Genomic DNA, 21,370 nt, shown 5'->3' on the forward strand with positions numbered 1-21,370 from the left:
TAATGAAAAAACTGGCGAAAAAACGAGAATTAAAGCAATACAAAATATTGTTTTTGGTGGTTTAAACATTCTGACACCAAAGCGGGAAAGACGGACACCTTGTTGGAGGGAAAGATGGACACCGGATTTATTGATTTTTTTACTTCTTATATCAATTGGTGATGGATATATTTCTTCAAATACCTTAAATAAGGGTATTCCGATGCTATAAATCAATCAGTAACTAGAGAAAGTATTGAAACAAGCGAGAAATGAATCACCGGTCAAAATAGTAGCCATTCGTTATGCTATTACTCGCTCGACACTGATGAGGCGCTTCACGAAATCCAATATCTTGTCACGACTTGGACAACTTTAAGCAATAAAAAGATGAGACATTGATACGACATTGTTCAGGAATAGATGAGAAATTCTATGAGAATACAAAAATCAAATGTTGAATTTTGACATGATGGAAATCCAAACTATTAACAAGTCCCTTACGAATACTGGGGTCGTGGACGTTTCGCGGAGTAATTTCCTAAAAGGAAGATCAAGACTGTTGTTCTGTACACTGGAGCAACTTCAGCTGTAAGTGCGCGATATTTCCATTAATGTTTTAGATGCTGCATTCTACGATATATTAGAAGCGTTGTTTACAATTTCTAAAACCACGGGTGAATGAATGGTCGTTGCAATAGGCCTAGAATTGGTTTATAAACGTACCAGGACGTGGAAAGCGATAGAATTTGTTAAAATACTGTAAAACTCTTCACTTTCTAACCTTTTCTACAGGTGTCCATCTTACCCTTCATGGTGTCCATCTTTCCCATACCAGGTGTCCGTCTTACCCGAACATTTCAAAACCGCACGAAAAAAATCATGTTCTTCATTCATGAAAAAACACAAAAATCAATGGAAACTTAAAAGTTTCAACACATTTTCTGATAAAACATGAGTGTAAGATAATGTATGCACATTTTCATGGTCGTTGCACTTATATATCCCTAGATTTTTCCCATTTCCCTTAACGTGTCCGTCTTTACCTACCTTCCCCTACTTATCCCACTTACTTACAGGTGCCTCCTTTTCGGACTGGAGTCTCTCCAATATAGACGAATGACGGCACAGTGTGTACATACTACTTAGCTACTTAGAGGATCGATTAACGCCCTCGTCCATACTTGATGACGAAACTTCCGTGCACCTAGTCTAGCGATCAGCAAAGTGCCCCATCTTTAAATTCGAGATAAGGGCTCATAGCCGTTTAAATATTTCAAAGAAATTTCACATTTTTTACTGTTACCTTATCTATTTGGCTCTTCACATGGAACTCTGCGAATATTTATGAACAATTTGGTACTTTCAGTCGCATAGTTTGCCGACCCCGGACCTAGTCGAATCTTTAGGCCATGACCATTATTCTGTACTAATTTAAGATCAACATAGTTTGGCTCAAATGACCAGATTTTAAAAATGATTTCTGCCTACTCCTCTACAAATTGCTCTGTTATTTTAAAGTTAGTGTGAACAAACTTAAATCACTCTTGCGAAGCGCATTTTAACAAAATTATTATTTTTTTTGTTTTTAGTTAACACTTATTTTATTTCTTTCGTCTTATCAGTGTGATGTACTGTAACATATAGAAATAAGTTGTGTAAGCCTATAGTAACTCGATGACTTTTGTTAAAAAAAACATTAACAGTGATATTATCGTTTCTAGCTGCTATCGATATCTTACAAACCTCATTTGTTATAGTAATTGGTTTGCTGAATGCCATATGTTCTAGTAATCATTCATATTTTAACGCTCTACAATAATTTATATCCATGCGTAGTTAAACTTAATCATTTAATTTATTTACATTCCTGATATCACCATACTCTAGGTTTTCAGAATTCCACTGCTTTGTAGAAGCATGTTGTGCCGTGTTGTGTGTTATGCGCTACTTTGCTACCATCATTCGGTTACAATTGCGTAGAAACAACAACGTTTAACTTATGTTTATGGTTTTGTGGACGGAATAATATCTATCTTATGAGTAAAGAAAGTTGGACAGTAGATATATTACATAAAGAAGTATATTAAACAAAGCAACGAAAATTCCGTTTTGAGCGCACTTCAGTTATGTCACATCCATTTTCATCATCTTCGTAATCAAGTCATCAATGTATTTAAAGATGATACTTCATGATGATTGCTGCGGTCGAAAGTTAAATGACTGAAAAATATATGCTTAGATATGTTTATACACTTTGTGCATAATCTAGCACATAAAAACAGATTTAATCCACTGAAATTTAAGAAAAAAAGATTTACTTTTGTTAACGACAAAAACATAGTCGAATAATAGTATCAAAAGATGAAATACCTCAGTCATTCCCATACTAATGATTCCATCTTGATTCGTATCCTTTGCTTTGAACAACTCGAAAGCCATAGTTAGATGCAGAATTGCTGAAATAAAGTCAGCTAATCGAAGTGTTCCATCCCTTCGCATATATCTGTAAAGAGTAATGAGCCATTTAGGTACCAAAATTCTACCAAATTTAATATTACATTTATTAAATTACAAATACCGTAAAATAAGGATGGAAATGTTATCCGTACTGAGCTGGAATCCAACATCGAAAAGTGCGTCTCGTAATCGCTCTGCCTTCAGTATGCCCGATTTTTCCTTTGTGTGCATCTTGAATACTCCCCACCAAGTTTTGAGATTGATCATAAACTTGTTGAAATCGTTAAAATTTATACGACCACGATTGGTTTTCTGAGAAAATATATGGAATCAAAATACGTAAATGAAAATAATCGACTCAATAGCAATAGCAACCTCATAGTAATAATACTTACATCCATTAAACATACCACCTGTCTACAAACATCTATACTGGCACAGCTTCGAATGTAATCATTAGGAAGGCACGCTTCGAGTAATTCTTGCAGGTCAAAACAATTCAGCGTTCTTAAATGAGATTTAAAAGATAAATTATTTGTAATACACCTATATTGCACGAATCAACCATGTAGGAGGAACCGAATCTCCAATATGAACAGAATAATATATTCCTCCAAAGGTGCTTTCCAACATCTGCCACATAATTAGATTCCATCCGAGTATTGTGTTTCGTCTTTATCATGTTTAATGTGTGGAAAATGTGTGGTAAATTATATTCATATGATTAGTGTAAAATGTGTGTACCCGGTCTCGTAGTACAGTCGTCAACTCGTACGACCTAACAACATGCCCGTCATGGGTTCAATCCCCAAATAGACCGTGCCGCCATACGTAGGACTGACTATCCTGCTATGGGGGGGAAATCAATTAGTCACTGAAAGCCAAGCCCATAAGTGGGTACAGGCAGGCCTTGACCGACATCGGTTGTTGAGCCAAAGAAGAAGAAGAAGAAATGTAAAATGTGTAAAAATTATAGAAACATATGACAGATGTTGAAAAGTTTCTTGTGGGCAAATAATTTGGCTATACAAACATATTAAAAACTCGTTAACTCCTATACATCCTACCTTTGATCATCCGCAAGTTGCATAAAAACTGGTTCATACTGCGCAGTGCTACAAGAGATGCCATTATTGTTGTTATTATTTGTTGAATCAATGGTAATCTTGGTGTTAGAGTTGAGCAGCGGGAACGGATCTAGTAAAAGCATGGTTTGAGTTTCAAGAAGAGCCAATCGAATGGTACTTCCCAAAACTCTGACACTGAATGATGCTTCCTCTGCAGGCTCGAATGTGGTGGCCATGATAAGATAGCGGCCAGGATCAAGTGAACATCGGTGACTAATTTGTCGCGAGTTGGTGTATTGAGAGTTGACTAAGCTTTTGTGCTTCTTGAAGAAATTTTTCGAAAGACAACCGTTGATGTTTTGCACTAATTTGAAAAAAGAGATGAAATTGTGATGAATAGCAAAAGTTTATGAGCGTGTTGTATATCATATAACATTACACGTACCGCTGTTCAGATTGTATACTGTGAAACCGATTACTTTTGGTTCAAGCACGCTATGCTGGTTCACAGAAATGATGACATCCTCTTTTTCACTGAGAAACAGTTGTAGCTGTGGATTGATGTGGAAAGAGTCCGGATTGTTGCGACATCCACCTGCCGTAACTCCCCGTTTCCAAGCACCCTGATACAGTCGCATTAGCCAGCGACGACTTTTATCTGCTAATTGAGGTTCATCCCTAGCCGTATCCGAGTCAAGATGAACGCATTCAAGATGCGTAAAGGTTTGGGTCATATCGAAAAATGACATCCAGAATTCACCCTGATCGAGTTGCTCAATGAGCCGATTCCTTTCGTTCATTGTTACACGTTCCCAGGAATTGGAAAATGATGACCAGTCGCCGTTAAAGTTAAATGATTTGCTGAGCGTTTGAGCCAAAGGATTTCGTAGGCGTACTAGCTGAACTGTGTCACCCATGATAGTTTCGGCCTGTACATAAAAAGTAGAAAATAAATACTATCATTTAGTAACACAGCTTTCCGGAAACTTGCATCCATCATCGGCATACGTACCTTGTCCATCGAGCACAAGCGATAATTAATTCCCACGTGGATTCCGTTCGGCAAAGCCTCTGTTTGATTACGGATCTGTGTCATGGTACCATTGTTGATTGTGCAGGTTATGATGCTCGTTGTGTCCAATAGGTTATGCAGAAGGGGTGGTCGTATGAGGATATTACTCTCTACCTTGATAGATATTGACTCAGTGATACCACCAGTTAAGTCAGCCAATCCGTCCAGCAGTGTACCATACTTCAACGCTTCATATGAGCCATGCAATCTATACCGAAAGAATGAAAGATGTAAATAACGTACGTAGATAATATTTTAATCGGGCCATTCTATTTTGGAAAATGTTTCAGTGGGCTACTTACTTTGCATAAGCTTTCTCCAACAAACCTGGCCAGAACGAGTTGGTGTTCTGCGCTTGAAGGAAGGCCAACTTGCCATTTATTGTGGGTAATCGATCATCAACTAACACCTCTAACCATTCGCCACACCACCAAAGTCGAAAACGAAACACTCCATAGTACGGTTTGTCGAAATTCTGATCAGCCGGTACCACTCGATAAAACAACCCTTTTGAAAGGTAGAGTACGCCCAGACACGACACAAGCCAACGATCGCCCATCTTGCCAGGCACAATATCGAACTGTGCGGACGCATCGTTGACGAATACCGGATTTGAGACGATCTCGTGTGGTCTTTTCCATTGGAAGGTGAACGGTGGCGTTTGATGGTAAAAGACGGACGATTGCGTTGCAGGGAAATCTTCGTCTTCCCATAAAACACCTTTCTGCTTGCATTCAGATTTGATACGTTCATAGGACGAGGTCATTATGAAGCCTTTCAGCCGTTCAAGATGGGAGGGAGTGCCGCTAGTGTGTCAGCAATAAGAATAAATAGATGGGTGCGGCACTTTCAATTTTTTTATTGAAAGTTTGTATGTTTGTCTGTATCCTGCGTTGTACACTCGCGCGCCAAACCATACAAAACATTCATCTCATAATGTTGGTATCGTGTATCTGAAAAACAAACAAACAAACAATAAAAATTAGTGTGAAAAAATTCAATGTCATACTTATATTATTTACATTCATACATATCTCTTTTTGGAGCATATTAAAACATTTAAATTATATTGGAAAATGATCAGCAACCCCAATTTCTTATTTGGGTTTCATAGACAAACCACTTAATTGTATATTCTCCACATAAACATTTCATAATAGGTAGACTAAACCCCAGTTCACTTTATTTTTCCTTTGTTTTTGTTTTGGTAAGAAACAAAAAATACCTCTTTTTCATTAACCCAAATCACGATAAATTATGTGTATGAAATGTCACACATTATAATTAACGCTGTTCCTTGCGTTAAGACGTTTGTTAACAAAGTCTTACGCATGGTTTGCAAGTGTCAACGGTCGAAGCAAGCTTAAGGCATGAACGGAACCATGACTACTAATGCACTTTTGCGTGATCGTTTCTCATGGTAAAGCAATCCTACGTAAGTGTTCGCATTGTTTGCTATAGGAAAGGATGGGAATGTGATGAGCTCATTATGTTATTTTGTATACAGTAAAGCGTGACGAACTAACAGCACAAAGCAAACGTGATGTCGCTATCTGGTTGCGTTAGTATAACGCTAACCCTTCATTTATTGCAACAGTACCAATTGAAATGCACGGAAAAGAAAGTCAAGAAATCGCGTAACGAATGCACAAGATAAGCAAGTAATTTTTATATTTGTATTTGTAAGTAGCTTTTTATTCAATGGACTGCAAATATGTGTTCATCAATTTTACGCAAAACGCGCAATTATTACTTCATTCAATTTCAATTTATTACATTTGCTTTGATTCTAATTGTATGAAGTAAATGTGTTAGATAGAATCAACAACCTTGATTCCCAACCATTAGATAATTTTCTAAGATTTGGTTGTTTGTTTTTATTCTATTAAGACAATTTGGTTACAATTTTGGATCAACTAACGTAATCATAGCCAAAGCTTAATTTATGATTCAACTATTCCATCGGTTTACTCGAAAAGCAGCGCTGGAATCTCGTTACTCAATTAACAATTATATTGCATAAGCGCAAACCACGTGCCATGCTTTCTGCGGAAATCAATTCGGCTCGTCCGTGGTAAAAAAAAGCTAACACTAAGCTTATCAGATCTGTTTCAGGAATCAAACGCTTTTCAACAATGACACAAAAATAGCTCGAGCTCTTGTTAAATTTCACTATTTTTCAAACATGAATTTCAAGCAATACGGCCGAAGCCGTTCTTTATGAATAAAAAAACATGAATTTCATCAAATTTGCTGAAGACACTGCTGAAGATATTATTAGTAAAAATATTTAATGCAATATTTCAGATTGTATCGACCCTGGAATTGGTAGCAGAAACATTGTTGTACCATCCCCCGTAGTAAGGACTGTTCAAATAGAAGTTTCTTTTCATTAAATTAAAGTTATGAAGATATTTCAGTAGGGTTAATGCTGCTTTTAGTTTCTTATAATTCATAGTGTTATCGATGAAAATAGAAGATCATCAAAAGAATATTTACAATCCTCGATAGAGAACAGTATCGCTGCAAATATGTCTTACAGCACCCGTTATGCGTATAGTGCCTTTCCTAAGGCCCATTACTTAATCGTAAATTAGACCGGATAGCACCATTTAAATCTGCTATAGGTCAGTGAATGCTCGGCTCTTCCCATAAATGATAAAGTATGCAGGCCAAAACCGATAACTGCAGTGGCAAAAATAAAAATATGCTACTACATTGGATGATTTATACAGGATAGGTCAGACGACGGAAGAAATATTGATATGATACCATCATCAAATTTTTGAGCTATGTTAACGGAACCCTAACGAAGATGCACAAAAGCACAAGCCGTAATATAAAGCTCAACCATGAATGACATACGAATGTATTTGATTAACCTATTTCTGGATTTCATAGAGGGCTATTAATGTTGCTTACAGCAGAAACCGTTTAATAGTGGTCTAAGCCAAGGGTTGGTAAAATCAAACACACGTCTGAGCGAAGAACTATTGCACTTTATTAATAAATTTTACAACAGTGATATTTGCTACGAAGCGTAACGTTAAATCGCTTCAAAGCTCTATCAAAATATCGAAGAGAATGTTAAAGATATAAATGCTTTTATGTAACGTTACATTCACTGGAATTTGTTAACTGTAAAGTGCACAAAATGGTTTCGAGAAGGCACATTTCTCCATGAATGAACAACATTAAAGCAAATAATCTAACGAATTTGAAATTGTACTCGATATTATTTTTTTTTTATTCTTTATCTCGCCAATGGAAAGATTAGCAAATATTATTAGTCGGCGCTAGTGTTTCTTTCTATAAATTTCTATACTAATCATAGCAATATGAATTTTTCACAATTCGCGATCGAACATAAAACAAAGCGATTAACCTCGATACCATTGTTACATGAGACAACCGTCATTGCTATGCTATGACTATGCTATTCTCCCATACAATATTATGTGATTGACAATTGTTTTGTAACACTACGTGAGAATAATTCTTCTATGTACACGGTTATATGAAATGCAGGGAAGTTTTGGACTCCAGAGAAATGTAAATAGTTCCAAGTATTAAAAAGAAACGCTTGTGTTTTATTACAGCTTTGTTTACATAAACCATTGCAAGGCCGCGCGTTGCGCTGAGAGAGTACTGGATTAAAACGAATTCAACATGCTTTCCATCGCGCATATCTTTGAGCACATTGCTGTCTGCGTTTTCAGCTCAAATTAAAGCACAAAATTATGGAGTTCAAGTACAGGTTGACTACAAATTGAACACTAAATGAAATTCAGGGTATTGAAAATTATGGATTTCATTTCATTTCATTTCATTTTAATTCAATATTGTATGTGATCATTATGAATCTGACATGTCGCGATCTTCGTTTATGTTGCATTCGTTCTGTGCGTCCTCTACTGATTTGTCATGATTGTACTAATTTAAGATATTAGAAAATAAGACAGCTTCAAGGTGCCACATATGGTCTGTTAAATTTTAACAATAAATAACAAATACGCTCTATTCTCTCCATCGAACAGGCAGTTAGTGGACTCCAGACAAAGCTATATTCTAACACGTACAATGACATAAAGCACAATTTTCAAGCCCATTGGGTCAGGAAACTCTTTACCAGTCCTTATCATCAGACCTAGTCCTTGATTTACCTTACATGTTACATATTGAATGTGATCGTTAAATGTGAGTTTACTAGCGAGTAAGACTCCAAGATCGCGGATGCATGAAGAGCGTGCTAGCAAATTTTTGGATATGTTGGAATAACTTCACATTTTTCTACAAAAAGTTTACAAAGCAAATGATTCCTACTGCACCATTTACCAAACAAAGTAAGCAGTCTTTGTAGGCCGAGGAATCACTAGGGTCTACTGTCTACATTGATATCATCAGCGTACATCAAATAATATCCAACCGATAAGATAGCTGAGAGGTCATTGATGCAAATAAGGCACTATTGAAATATTATTTTAATAAAAAAATAAGTGTAAAATATTTCTATTTAATATGCATACACATGCAAACAACATATCCAGAACAATACCGACCACAGTTTGAATTTCAACTTCGTTATTGCTTAACGGTCCACACGAATTGAGCGAATTCAGAAAAAATTCACAAAAATAGCTATAAGAACCTTACGGTGGAACATGGACCAGCCTCTAACCTATCAAACTAGACGGCTTCTTCTAGGATTGCAGTCCTTAGAGAGACGTAGGGAGGTAGCACAAGCAGTTTTTGTAGCAAAATTAATAAAAGGCGAAATTGATGCTCCCGAGCTTCTCCTTAAAATAAATTTGTACGCCCCTGACCACGCACTTCGTCCTCGAAATTTTCTGATCAAAATAGACCGGGCCCGTACTTCCAGAGGAGCTCATGATCCAATTATTTCAATGTGTAAAGCTTTCAATAAGTTCTACTGCTTTTTTGACTTCAACATTACAGTTGCCACGTTTAAATGTTCATGTCTGTTTTCAAATATATAGCAAGTAAGGTTATTTTTAAGTATTACTTTATTTTAATATTGCAATGGCCCCTGCGTGCGCCACGCAATTATCTTCAATAAATACTTAAGTTCATATGTTATTATGCCACATCACTCAACTAGGAAAAGTTTATTCTCGGCTTGTCTGTTAAAATCACAAGAAATAAGTTGCTATCAAACAAATGATCATCACTAACAACTGAATAGTTTATAAATAGCCAGTACAGTCTGTTCCCGAGTTACTCCAGGCTCTCGACTCTAATTTTGACAGATCAAATGTCAAATCAGTACAATTTGCTTCAAGAACTATCCAATGTAGTGAATATTGCATTTTTTTTCTCATAACTAAATTTATGAGAAAAAGCCAAAACTAACATAATGTTCTGCACGAATCGTATTCAATATTCAATACTCAATTGTATTTTGGAAAAACTGTGAAATTCGACTTGCGCGTATATTTGAGATAAACGGATTCCTCGCAAACGCATAAATCGTGTATCTCGGGAACAGAATTCTTACCAAAAAGGTACTTATCCCTATGAGCGTCCTACACACCTATAAGAAACCTATTTCCTATAAGAAAACAAAACTTTCTATTGAATATGGTTTACTAATTCATTTTTTTTTTTGTTATCCAGAAATACAGGATCTGCCTATTCAATTAATTTCATAGTAATTTAATAATATTTAAATATGTATTTTTAAAACCAATTAAAAAATCTGATAAAGTGACATTTACTGATGTTTAACAATACTAAATGCGTTTTCCAAAATCGTCTGATATCGACTCAATTTTTTTTTATTCAGGAGGAACGGTCCAAAAGAGCCGTATTGCTAGCGACTCCATATATTCATGATACAGCTTCCACTGAAGATGGTGGTGAAAGTGAAATCTTGATATGATCAACTTTTACAGCGTATTCCTGTGGTGTTCCTGATTTGCAGGGAACAAGACAGAGATCAACTTCTGCAGAATGAGACAAACGTTATTTGATTTTGCTTATCGAAATACCAGTGACGAAATGTGTAGCGGTTAGTTGTTTGGATAGATCCGAAGTACCCGATCGTCTCTGCTGTGCCGATTTCTCTTGGCTTCCTCCCAACACCGGAATTTCAAAAAGATTTCGCTTTCGCTTTCGACGAATCCACGCTGTCCTGGCACACCTTGCCTTCAAGAGCAACAGATTGTGAAAGTTTTGTGGAACTTGATTCAATCTTTTACAACCATAAACTTGTGTTTTCATCAAAACGAAATAAATTGTGACTAGTTTTGGTTTGCTCTACACTACGGCACAGCCAGATTGCTTTCTGTATGAAATAGAAATTATGCCATTGGTGATAAAAGAATTTTAATTGATAGGATTAAATTTCATAGTTTATTTCAGCACGTCTTTACTATATTTACGAGGTAAGATCAGTACAAGACTAGTCCAGACACATACAATATTAAAATTTAAACCCGTCCGATAGTAGTATCATTCCTCTATATTGCTACTCACCAAAACCTTCAACCCCATGAACATAAGAGCTTGGATATGGAAAATGTGGTTGCTATATGTTATCTGCATGCTTCTATTCCATGCAAGCTATTCTGCTTTCACTGTAGATCGTCTGATTCCCGAGACGGTTAGCTATTTTAATCGTCACTGCCTTATGGCAAGCGAACCAGGTGAACAAGGTAGGATTGTTTATGTGTCTAAAAAACAGTATACCCTAAGGAAATGGGACGGGAAATATCGGGAACAAGTAGTATCTTATAACTGTTTTCCTTTTTGCTACATCATTACCTTCCTGCGGCATGTTCCAGCACGAAGCAGACTCACATAGTAAAGAGCATGTTCTTACGACCATCGCTCCATTTGTAGAAAGTACTTGAACCATCTCGGTGGTTGAAGATTCTTTGTTTATATAAAGTTTGCTATGCACATTTTCTTTTATCTATTCCCACCATAGTTGCCACTATAACCGTGTGTATATTGTATTTCTTTTCAACAGGCACATCCAGCGCGTTTCTTAACAACCGTGCAAATTGAAAAGGTTGCTTTCCTAGTTATCAGCAGAACGCTGTTACACCTTATTGCATAGGAATAGCGAAAAGACTAAATTGAAATGTTAAACAAAGTAATTCAAAAAAGATACAATAACTAAAGTGAACAAAAGTAAAATTTTATTTAACCAATGCTCTTCAAAATTTAATATTAAATAATGAATATTAATATAAACCATGACCAAATTATGTTTATAATTGGTCATGCATAAGACGTAGTAGTATTAAGTGTAAAATATCAATTTTGTTTATTGGAAATTATCAAACCTAATGTTCCATAAATCAGTTTAACTTACCGATCGACGTTCGATTAATACATATTCACTAAGTCGCAGAGCTAATTTCAAAAACGAAATGCAGCGGTAATTTTTAATTACCTCCATTTTAACCTCTGTTTTTGGTACTCATCATTTATAATCAATACACGTACACGCTACCTGGGGAGGTGCTTTTGTGTATTGCTTTAGCTGTGCGTTTACAAAAAATGTTTGTTGTTTGCACTCAATTCACACAGCACATTATGGCAAAAGTTTGACAAATAATGGTATGTTAAAATAACTGAAAAAAAAACTCGCATCATAGCTAATTTACTTGACTATTGTAGTTAAATAATTGGAAAATAATGTGTTACAAGAGCGCAAACGAGCTACCAACTAGTGATTTCGATGGACGCGCAAGTTCCTACAATACTGCTCATGCTCGATTCCAATCCTTAGGAACCTACTCTTTACGAGTTCCGTTTGCATGGTACTAGTCAAAAAAGATACCAAACATTGTAAAGCTCATACGATAAGATACAGTAACAAAAGTGATTTAGTGATGTATGTTTGAATTTCAATACCGACATCATATCACAATAGAATGTAGTTGTATAAAGTTTTCAGCTGTCTTAATATCTTCTTCTTATTCTTCTATTTCTTTTTTGCGCAACAACCACTGTTGGTAAAAGTCTGCCTATACCACTAATGGGTGACTATCTTGATCAGTGGCTTATTGATTACTCATAGCAGGATTGTCAATCCTATGTATAAAGGGCACGTTTCATACGGGGTTTCAACCCATGTCGGCCATGTTGTTAAGTCGTGCGTTAACTTTTGTACAACTGAATCTCTACTCCCTCTTGATATCTACTTGTATTAATATTTTGCTACATTTGATGACCTTGTAAATATTGGAAAAAATCCTTTTGAGCAATGAAGAGTTCTGTGAAAAAGTTTTCCTAGCTAATACACGCGAGACTACTAAGTCAACAATTGATAAATAATTGCCTTGGCTCAATAATTCCCCCATACATTTCACACCACTGAATTTAAACAAAGGAAACATGTACACGGAAAAAATGAAAGTCAAACACACTGACAGTGGTTGTGAGATACCATGTGACATTCAATGTTTATAGTCACCTTAGTCCATTAATATGCAGCTAGATTATGGCTGCGTGTGAGGGAGAAATTTATCATAGCCAGTTCTTTCTAACATTCACTGTTTAGGACGCTGTAAGTTTAAAAAAAGTGAAAATAAATTTGGAAGTTGAAGAGCATACCCCCCTAAAGAAAGTCAAACAATAGTTGGAATAACGATGCAAGAGAAAGCCAGACCTTGCTGATAATAAATGTTAAGGTTATGAACATCAAACACGTGATTTTAGTTTCCCAAAACATCCAAACTTGCCACAGTCATGTATGATGTAAAAATGGTATATTTTACAATCAAACAAACAATCAAACCATCATGAAGAACAACAACCAAACATCTGTTCATACAATTCTGAATCAAGCTGGTTAGAGACATTGAGTACAGGCTGTGTAAGTATAAAACAAATGACAACGAGGCAGTACAGAAAATAGAAAACACGTTTCAAAGTTGAGTCAACTTGAACGCACGACCACTTTCCATGTATGGAATGTGTGGTCGCGATTGGCCAGTGCACGGAATTAAAGCATGTAGGAGTCTGCGATAGTACTTGATCCGACGGCCACATTTTTGAGTGGCAACAAACTGGTTTGCCCACTCACTACCGGGCACCAACTGCACCTGGCAATTCTGCATACTCGACAGCCGTTTGTAGGTCTACGCAATATACAATTGGTAGTTGACGTAAGATACCATATGCCGTAGAAGCTGATGATGAAAATTAAGGAACACAACAGTTTTTTTGTAAATATTCCTATTCATAGTTTCATAGTTATACCACATAGTATTCATAGTTCCTATAGTATTCTTCATAATATTCATAGTTATAACACATTCATTCAAAATACAGCAATCTAGCAGTACAAAAGATGCATTTTGAAGAGAAATTAACACAAAATAGGCAATAGCTTAGAAGTTCATTATGAAATGCTCAAACATTTATTATAATTTAAAGCACCATTATACTTCATCTGCCTCGCTGGGGCTATTAGGAGTATCACATGTAGGAGTCTTAAATGCGTTGCATCATGAGCAGTTATTGGGCTTCGAGATCATCACACCCAAATTCCGCTGCAAAACAAAACAAAAAAAGGTTGCATTGGATAACGACATTTTTGCATACCATAATTACACTGTTTGGTATATGAATGGATGTTTGGGGAATTTTCAAGTGGGCTACGAGTGTTGCATAAAATACGCGTAAGCTACCACACTTTGGTTAAAACAAATGCAGAAAGAAAAGAGAGAAACGCAAGAAAACAATGCACCGTAGCATATGACTAAGCAGCTAGTTCCCCGAGTAATGAAAAGTTCCACAGAAGGCCATCAGGCATATTTCATTTGATTGAGTGAGATGAGCGGCGACAAAATTATGGCAACTGTTATGATAAAAGACTGTATGCTGGAAACAATATCTATGTCTTTCTTCACAGCATTTAAGTTGAGCAACAGATCTACAAACTGTATAGGTTTAAGCAATGTCATCTTGGGGCAATTGCATAAGCAGTTAAGATGAGAAGATGGTTGAACAAGTTATGCAAAATTTTGGATTACTTAAACGATACATAAAGAAATGTCCCACCAAAGATAATTCAGTTCTGAAATGCAAAGCGAAAGTAATCTATGTGTCAAAACTCTTTTAGAGTTCATTTTGAAACTCTCCCAAAACGGAGAGATCAACGACACCCTGCGCAATGTCTAATTGTTTTTTACGTTCACGTTTGCGCATTGGTAAGCGTGAATGTGCCAGGGTCAACGAGTATCGAAACTGCGTAGGGAATAGCTGTTACCGGTTTTGTGGACATGTTGACGTGGACGAAAATTTTTGCATTTTGATCATGGCTCTTCGTTCGAGCATATCTTACGCGTTTCATGTCTGTGTTCGCCATACTTGATGGAATACGAACGAAATAAGGTGTCTCTTGTTTATGGGTCTGTATGTAGTTATTGTTACATGCCCAATTTTAAAACCGATTAAACAGAACCGAACCGTAGTTTGTCTTTGTTTTAATATTACGTTACGGTATAGTTTTGCTCTATTCGATAATCTACACATCCAAAAAAAGAAGAATTATTCCTGACTTACAATCAATCCATTATTCCCCTGCAGACATAAAAGGTATCAACAAATCTGGAAAACGCAGTTTATTAACGAAGGAAATAAAATCATCCGTCGCTGCGTAGCACTGCTATGGTAGAATAGGGTCGGTCAAGATACTGCTCTGATAATTTATCCGTTAGCTTCACCGACAAAACGGTAAAATTACTCAGCTGCATCATGCTGTGGTTGCATTCACACACACACACACAAACAACCATGCAATTGAGGCAACCAGCACATGCCAGAGTATTGCGATAAACAAAGCTTTTTTGTATGATTCAAGTTTCTTCAACAACAAATTCACTGCTGTTTTGTAATTTTTAATGCTTTAAAGAAACCACGTTTTCTTGCTTTAACCTACCTAAAATTACGATAAGATTGGTACGTCAACTTCAACAATCAAAATAATATTAAAAATAATTATGTTATCTTAAAATATCAGTTAGTTAAGACGAGACAACCAATTTTGATTGATTTTTCGATTTTTTCACGTAACCAGCAGCAATTTTCTGGCTAATCGATAGCTGATCGTTCAGAATGAACCACTGACATACACTGGCACTTGTATCACATCACTGTTTTCCACTTCTGCAGAAGCACACCTTACTGTTTTTCACTGTACGCTCAAAACTCGGCAACCTAGTTGCGGGATGATATCCAAAATATGATATGAAATATTAATGTGTGTTTTCCAATTTGCTACGATGAACCGCCAGAAAGGTAACGACCCGCAAAGCGTGAAAGTATGGGCGATGTGCGTTGAGCTGAATTTCACTTCACCTCGGGCCAACGATGACGTTGGGAGCATGAATACACAGCCACATGAGCATGATGTCGTTTGTACACTCACTCAATTCCGATTGCTGCAAGTTTCACTGGATGTTGATGCATTTTAGTATTGCAAAGATATTTGACCCACTATGGATGGATTGCGGTGATACTACGAACTCACACGTGTTAATTATATTTATTTAGTTTTATACAACTACACATTTTTTTTAACATTCACTGATAGATTTAACACACTAGTCGGTAAGATATTGTGTATAACACGTAACTTAACTGCACATATGTTTGCTGAATACTAGCGCAAGCGGGTTCGTGTCTTGCATTTCGCACGACTCTTCCTACCATGAACTGGTTACGAGGGAAAATCTCTTCCGTTTGAGGCACATTCAAGTTTACGGTAGTACTGGAAATTTGCGATCATCACTTCATTTGTATGCGAGGGCACTTGCGGGACTTTTAATTACACTGTCTAAATCGCATGAACCTTAACCGAGCCTTGAATTAAGCATTACGCCTAATGATCATTCTATTAAAGCTGTTTCAAAACGTTACCTTTCTCGTATTAGCTGACGTACATTGATTGAGGAGCTTGTTGTATTGCTAAAAAACTCTGATATCTTCAAATGGAAAAATAGAACTTTAATACACGGAAATTATAAACAAAACTGAAATATTCGAACACTTGAGAGGTTTAACATTCGTGAGAGAAAAAAATGTGTGTCTTACGCACTGAAAAAAGCATCAACGATCGTGACTACGCCCGTCGAGGAATTCCAATGTACTGGCCACACTCTCTCTCTAATAACACAAAACCATGAAGAAACTATGCTTTTGTCTCGGTCTCGCTCTCAGGTACGCACTCTCTACCTTTTGGTTTTGTAGGAGTATATTATTTCATTCCCTCCGCCGTGCTCTTTACAATTCCAGTCCATAATGGTTATATGATGAAATAAAAGAAAAGTATTGCGATTCATACCTCCTGCTGTGGAACGCTCAGAGCTCAAATGTTGCGCTTTAAAAATGTTCCTAAATTATTGATGAGTAATTCTAACAGAGTTAAGCTCATATTAGTGTTTTAGCTCAGAACTATGTTCTAGTCCTAAAAACTCTATACATTATATTTTAAATTTTTATTTCTAAAATTAGTTTGGTTCGCTATTAGGATAATAGCTTTTTAAAGTAAGGTGGAATAGTTAAAAACACGCAAAGTTTATTTGATTTAGCTGTACCATCCAGTCCGTAGGATGCTGTTCAATATAATTAAAATGAATAAAACGATAACACTACTTTACAAAAATTGCCAAAAGTCTGATCGGTTGTTTAAATCTCATCTTATTTTTTTTTTTTAATAAGTGTTCACATACTTGAGCCAAATATATACTGTAGGGGGATTAGACATATTTTCTTAACCTCTCTTTTCAATTCTCTGTAGAGTGTGATGATTCTCTCATAACAGTTCTTTTTTTATTGCCTTATATTAGCTTTTCGTACAACAACCATGCTCTGATCTTCTCATGCTCTCTAATGCTTCTGACACGTTTAAAAACTTGCTAGGAGCATTTTACAGACATATTTACAAAATACACTTTTCATGAGAAATTTAAGCTATTTTAGAATCAGTCCGATAAAAAAAAACCAGCAAATTATGACTAAAATAATACTATTAAAGGCTGGGTTATTTTCACAAAAAAGTAATACGGCACGCACTGGAATTGCAACTTTCATGGCAAGCATAATGTTGATGTTTCTTCAACATACTCTGATGCTCATGTATGCGTAGGCACTATGTTGCTGTATGAGTAAGTTCATAGCGGACTTTGTGTACGTTTCTTCGCGTTTATCCGCACAGTTAACTTCAAAAGAGATTTGCGCAAAACACGACTCTTTCAAGAGAGTAAGAATGCTCTCTCATCGATAGTTGAGATGTTTTAGGTCGGAGATTCTGAATTTTGTACGCATTTTTTTTAACCACTCCATCACTTGCTTGAGCATTTCTCCTCCTGACATGTTCTGCTTAGTTCCCTCTAAAAGAAGAAATACCGGTATTGATGTGAATAATATGAAAAATGCATGTGAAAGCTTTCAACTTGACTATCGACTCTATTATGAACAGTACCATCTATTAACATGAACCTAATTTAAGTCTGCATGTTTAATGTACAAGAGTAAACAAACACTTGACATTGACACAGATCATAAAAGAATTAGTAGACAATCAACTAAACATATGTTCATACTCTTTACACAAATACCGATCGCCCAAAAGAAATACTTGTTTACAAATGCTTTATTATTATAAAGTTGTTTAAAACTAGTTTTGATTAGCTTAGAAAGTACAATTGTTATTTAATACACAATGCCTAGATATAAATGGTTTTCATTTACATTTAACTCATTAGTGATACACCAAATATTTTGCAAACATAGATTACGTTTGGCCTACTTCGTGGTACAGTCGACAACTCGTACGTCATTGGTTCAAGCCCCGGACGGACTGTGCCCCCATACATAGTACTGACTATCCTGCTAAGGAAGGAAATCTGTAAATCACTGAATGCCAATCCCCACTAGTGGTACAGGCAGGTCTTGACCGACAACGGTTGTTTAGCCAAAATGGAAGAAGATCATCCAACTGCTAATGGCCGCAAAATAAGGGATTCCACCAACAGTATGAATAAATGGAAACAAATTTCATAATTTGCTAATTGTTTTTGTAGACAGCTATCTCAAAAGTCAAATAAATTAATAAGTTTTACTCGTCCTCACTTTAAATCAATCAGTGTATACTTAATTTACAACATGGAGGAAGGCAAAAGGCGCTTTTTAACAAAGGCAAAAAATGTAGCTAGCAGGTGTATAGGAAAGGGAAAACAATAGTCTGTTTTACGTAGATTGATCAATTCGAAGTGCCGGTTCAAACGGAATCGTATCAGTGATTATAACTCCGCTTTTGTTGTTGGTCGTTTTTCAGCGAATGACGAAAACGAAAGTTTCTCGGCAAGGAATTTAAATACTGGAGATACTTTCTAAACGCATCGAACAACTTTATAATCAAAATGACTGAGTCTGAGCAACGAAAGGGTTTATCACGTGATCAAGATGTTACATTCACGACTTAACATCGTGCCCATCATTGGTTTAACAGTATTGCAGCGCGAATCGTCCTTGTGCAAGACTGATTACTGATTGGGACCGAAAACAGCCGAAAATACCGCATATCTCGAATATCCGCGTAAGTCGAATCTCGATATTTCCAGCCAAAATATCACAAATTTTCGTATAAGTTTGCACATAGGGGTAATTTTAGATACTTAATTAATTATTTGATACTTATTTATTTATTTATTTACCAATATATGTGTCTTGCGCTCTTGAGGCTGAGACAAACTAAGTACTTAAAAGCTATCCTACACCTAATCCCTAACTTATTCCCCTAACATCTCCCTTGATCCGGTGTCGCCAAAATTGAATATTAATAACATCCTTTCTTTAAATGCGTTGGTCGTTAAATTAAAATCAAAGTGATGGGACCATGTATTGAATTGCCTTGTCATAGCTAGTAACGGTTCGTTGTATCCATATAAGGTACGCCTGTTCTCGCCGACAAGTAAGTTGACAAAGGCAAAGAGGTCTCGAAAGTGCGTATCTTCTCTAGTAAACAAGGGACGTCTAATTCGTTTTTTAATATTTTAGCAACAAATACACATTGGTTAACCTTTAAACGGTGTTCGAGCGTCTGTAGGCCAAGCAGAAGGCAACATGAACGATATCTTAGCATGGTTGTAAGTCCTATGAATTGGTCACATTTTAAAGCAAGTCTTGTAAATTTCCATTGTATTGCCTCTATTCTGTTAATCATCGTAGTGCAATTCGGGAACCAAAGGCTTCACCTATCAGCGGACAAGACAAGTAAACAACGACTTAAGGCTCAAGACATAAGACATCATTACTTACTTATCCGGCGCTACAACCGCCGCTTTGCGATCTTGGCCTGCCTCAGGAGTGTCTGAAACCGCTCGCGGTCTCGCGCCTTCGTCTGCCAGTCCGTTATCACGGCCTTAATGGCGGACGCTTCCAAGCCATCTTGCCACCTCAGTTTGGACCTACCACGCCTCCTCTGTCCTTGTGGACGGCCTAAAAAGACTTTACGGGCTTGGTCGTCTGTTTCCATGCGTACAACATGTCCAGCCCACCGGAACCTGGCGAGCTTGATATGCTGCACGACAGTGAGGTCGCCGTACATCCCGTATAGCTCGTCATTATAGCGGCTCCTCCATTATCCTTCCACACATACGGGGCCAAGTATCCTTCTGAGCATTTTCATCTCGAACGCGGCTAAGAGGGTTTCGTCAGATTTGGACAGTGTCCATGTCTCAGAGGCGTTTGTGAGTATCGGTACTATGTAGGTACTATATAGTCCCAGCTTCGTCCGTCGCGACATGTTCTTTGAGGTAAACTTGGCCAGCATCCTTGTGCGCAACTCAGCTTCCATGCTATTGCCGTTGCTGACCTTTGACCCAAGATAGGTGAATTGTGGGACGACTTCAAAATTGCGTTCACCTAGCTGTACGTCACGCTTACGTAGGTTCTGATTATTTATTGGTAGGTCCGCTGATGTTGCCACCATCAGTTTGGTATTTGCTTCGTTTATCTGCAATCCGAGGCTCTCTGCCGCCTGCTCGATCCCTTGGTAGGCTTCTGCTACATAGGAGAGCCGCAGACCAATGATGTCTATATCATCAGCGTATGCCAGGATCTGGGTTGACTTATAGAAGATGGTTCCCGTAGTCTCCACCCTCGAGTCGCGGATGGCCCTCTCTAGCGCCAGGTTGAATAGGAGACAGGCACGCCCGTTCCCCTGGCGCAGACCCATGGTGGTAGCAAAAAGTCCTGAGAGTTTTTCATCCACCCTCACCTGGCAAGTGACTTTGGTCATAGTCATTCTAACTAACCTTATCAGTTTGGCCGGAATTTCAAATGAGCTTATAGCGTCGTACAGTTTTACCCTGGCTATGCTATCATATGCGGCTTTGAAGTCAATGAAGAGATGGTATGTGTCATTTCTGTATTCAGCCATCTTCTCCAAGATCTGCCGCATGGTGAAAATCTGATCAGTGATTGATTTTCCGTTTCGGAATCCTCTTTAATAGTTTCCGACTATCTCTTCGACGTGCTAGACAAGGCGATCCTGAAGAATCAGGGAGAATATTTTATAGGCGGTATTCAACACCGTAATAACCCTGTAGTTGTTGCAATCCAACCTATCTCCCTTCTTGTATATGGGGTAGATGATGCCGAGATTCCAATCACAAGGCATCGATTCGCTATTCCACACCTCAGTAACAATATGATGAATCTCGTTTTCTAGTCGTGCACCTCCATTCTTGACCAGTTCAGCTGCTATTCCGTCGGTTCCGGGTGGCTTGTTATTTTTCAGCCGACGGAT

At 37.2% G+C, this 21,370-nt stretch overlaps 1 protein-coding gene across 5 annotated transcripts; it reads right to left on the reverse strand.

Moving 5' to 3' along the window:
* Positions 1 to 1,815: 1,815 nt before the first annotated feature.
* LOC3291079 (calpain-C) lies at positions 1,816 to 16,700 on the reverse strand. Of its 5 annotated transcripts, XM_061657093.1 has the most exons (11): positions 16,655 to 16,669; positions 16,477 to 16,541; positions 15,497 to 15,774; positions 4,881 to 5,531; positions 4,519 to 4,786; positions 3,952 to 4,435; positions 3,507 to 3,870; positions 2,835 to 2,946; positions 2,561 to 2,751; positions 2,353 to 2,485; positions 1,816 to 2,274 (listed from the first exon to the last, which is right to left on the reverse strand). In XM_061657093.1, exons 4-11 carry the CDS (start codon positions 5,342 to 5,344, stop codon positions 2,248 to 2,250), a joined length of 2,043 nt encoding a protein of 680 aa, XP_061513077.1. In that variant the 5' UTR covers positions 5,345 to 5,531; positions 15,497 to 15,774; positions 16,477 to 16,541; positions 16,655 to 16,669; the 3' UTR covers positions 1,816 to 2,247. The 5 variants fall into 5 exon arrangements, with proteins under 5 accessions (XP_061513077.1, XP_559060.2, XP_061513075.1 ...); XM_559060.3 differs by lacking the exon at positions 15,497 to 15,774 and having other exon boundaries at positions 16,477 to 16,561; positions 16,655 to 16,700; XM_061657091.1 differs by lacking the exon at positions 15,497 to 15,774 and having other exon boundaries at positions 16,655 to 16,673.
* Between the last annotated feature and the right edge of the window lie 4,670 nt (positions 16,701 to 21,370).

The sequence above is a fragment of the Anopheles gambiae genome, chromosome 3 (genome assembly GCF_943734735.2).
Source record: "Anopheles gambiae chromosome 3, idAnoGambNW_F1_1, whole genome shotgun sequence".
Classification (NCBI taxonomy): Eukaryota; Metazoa; Arthropoda; class Insecta; order Diptera; family Culicidae; genus Anopheles; species Anopheles gambiae.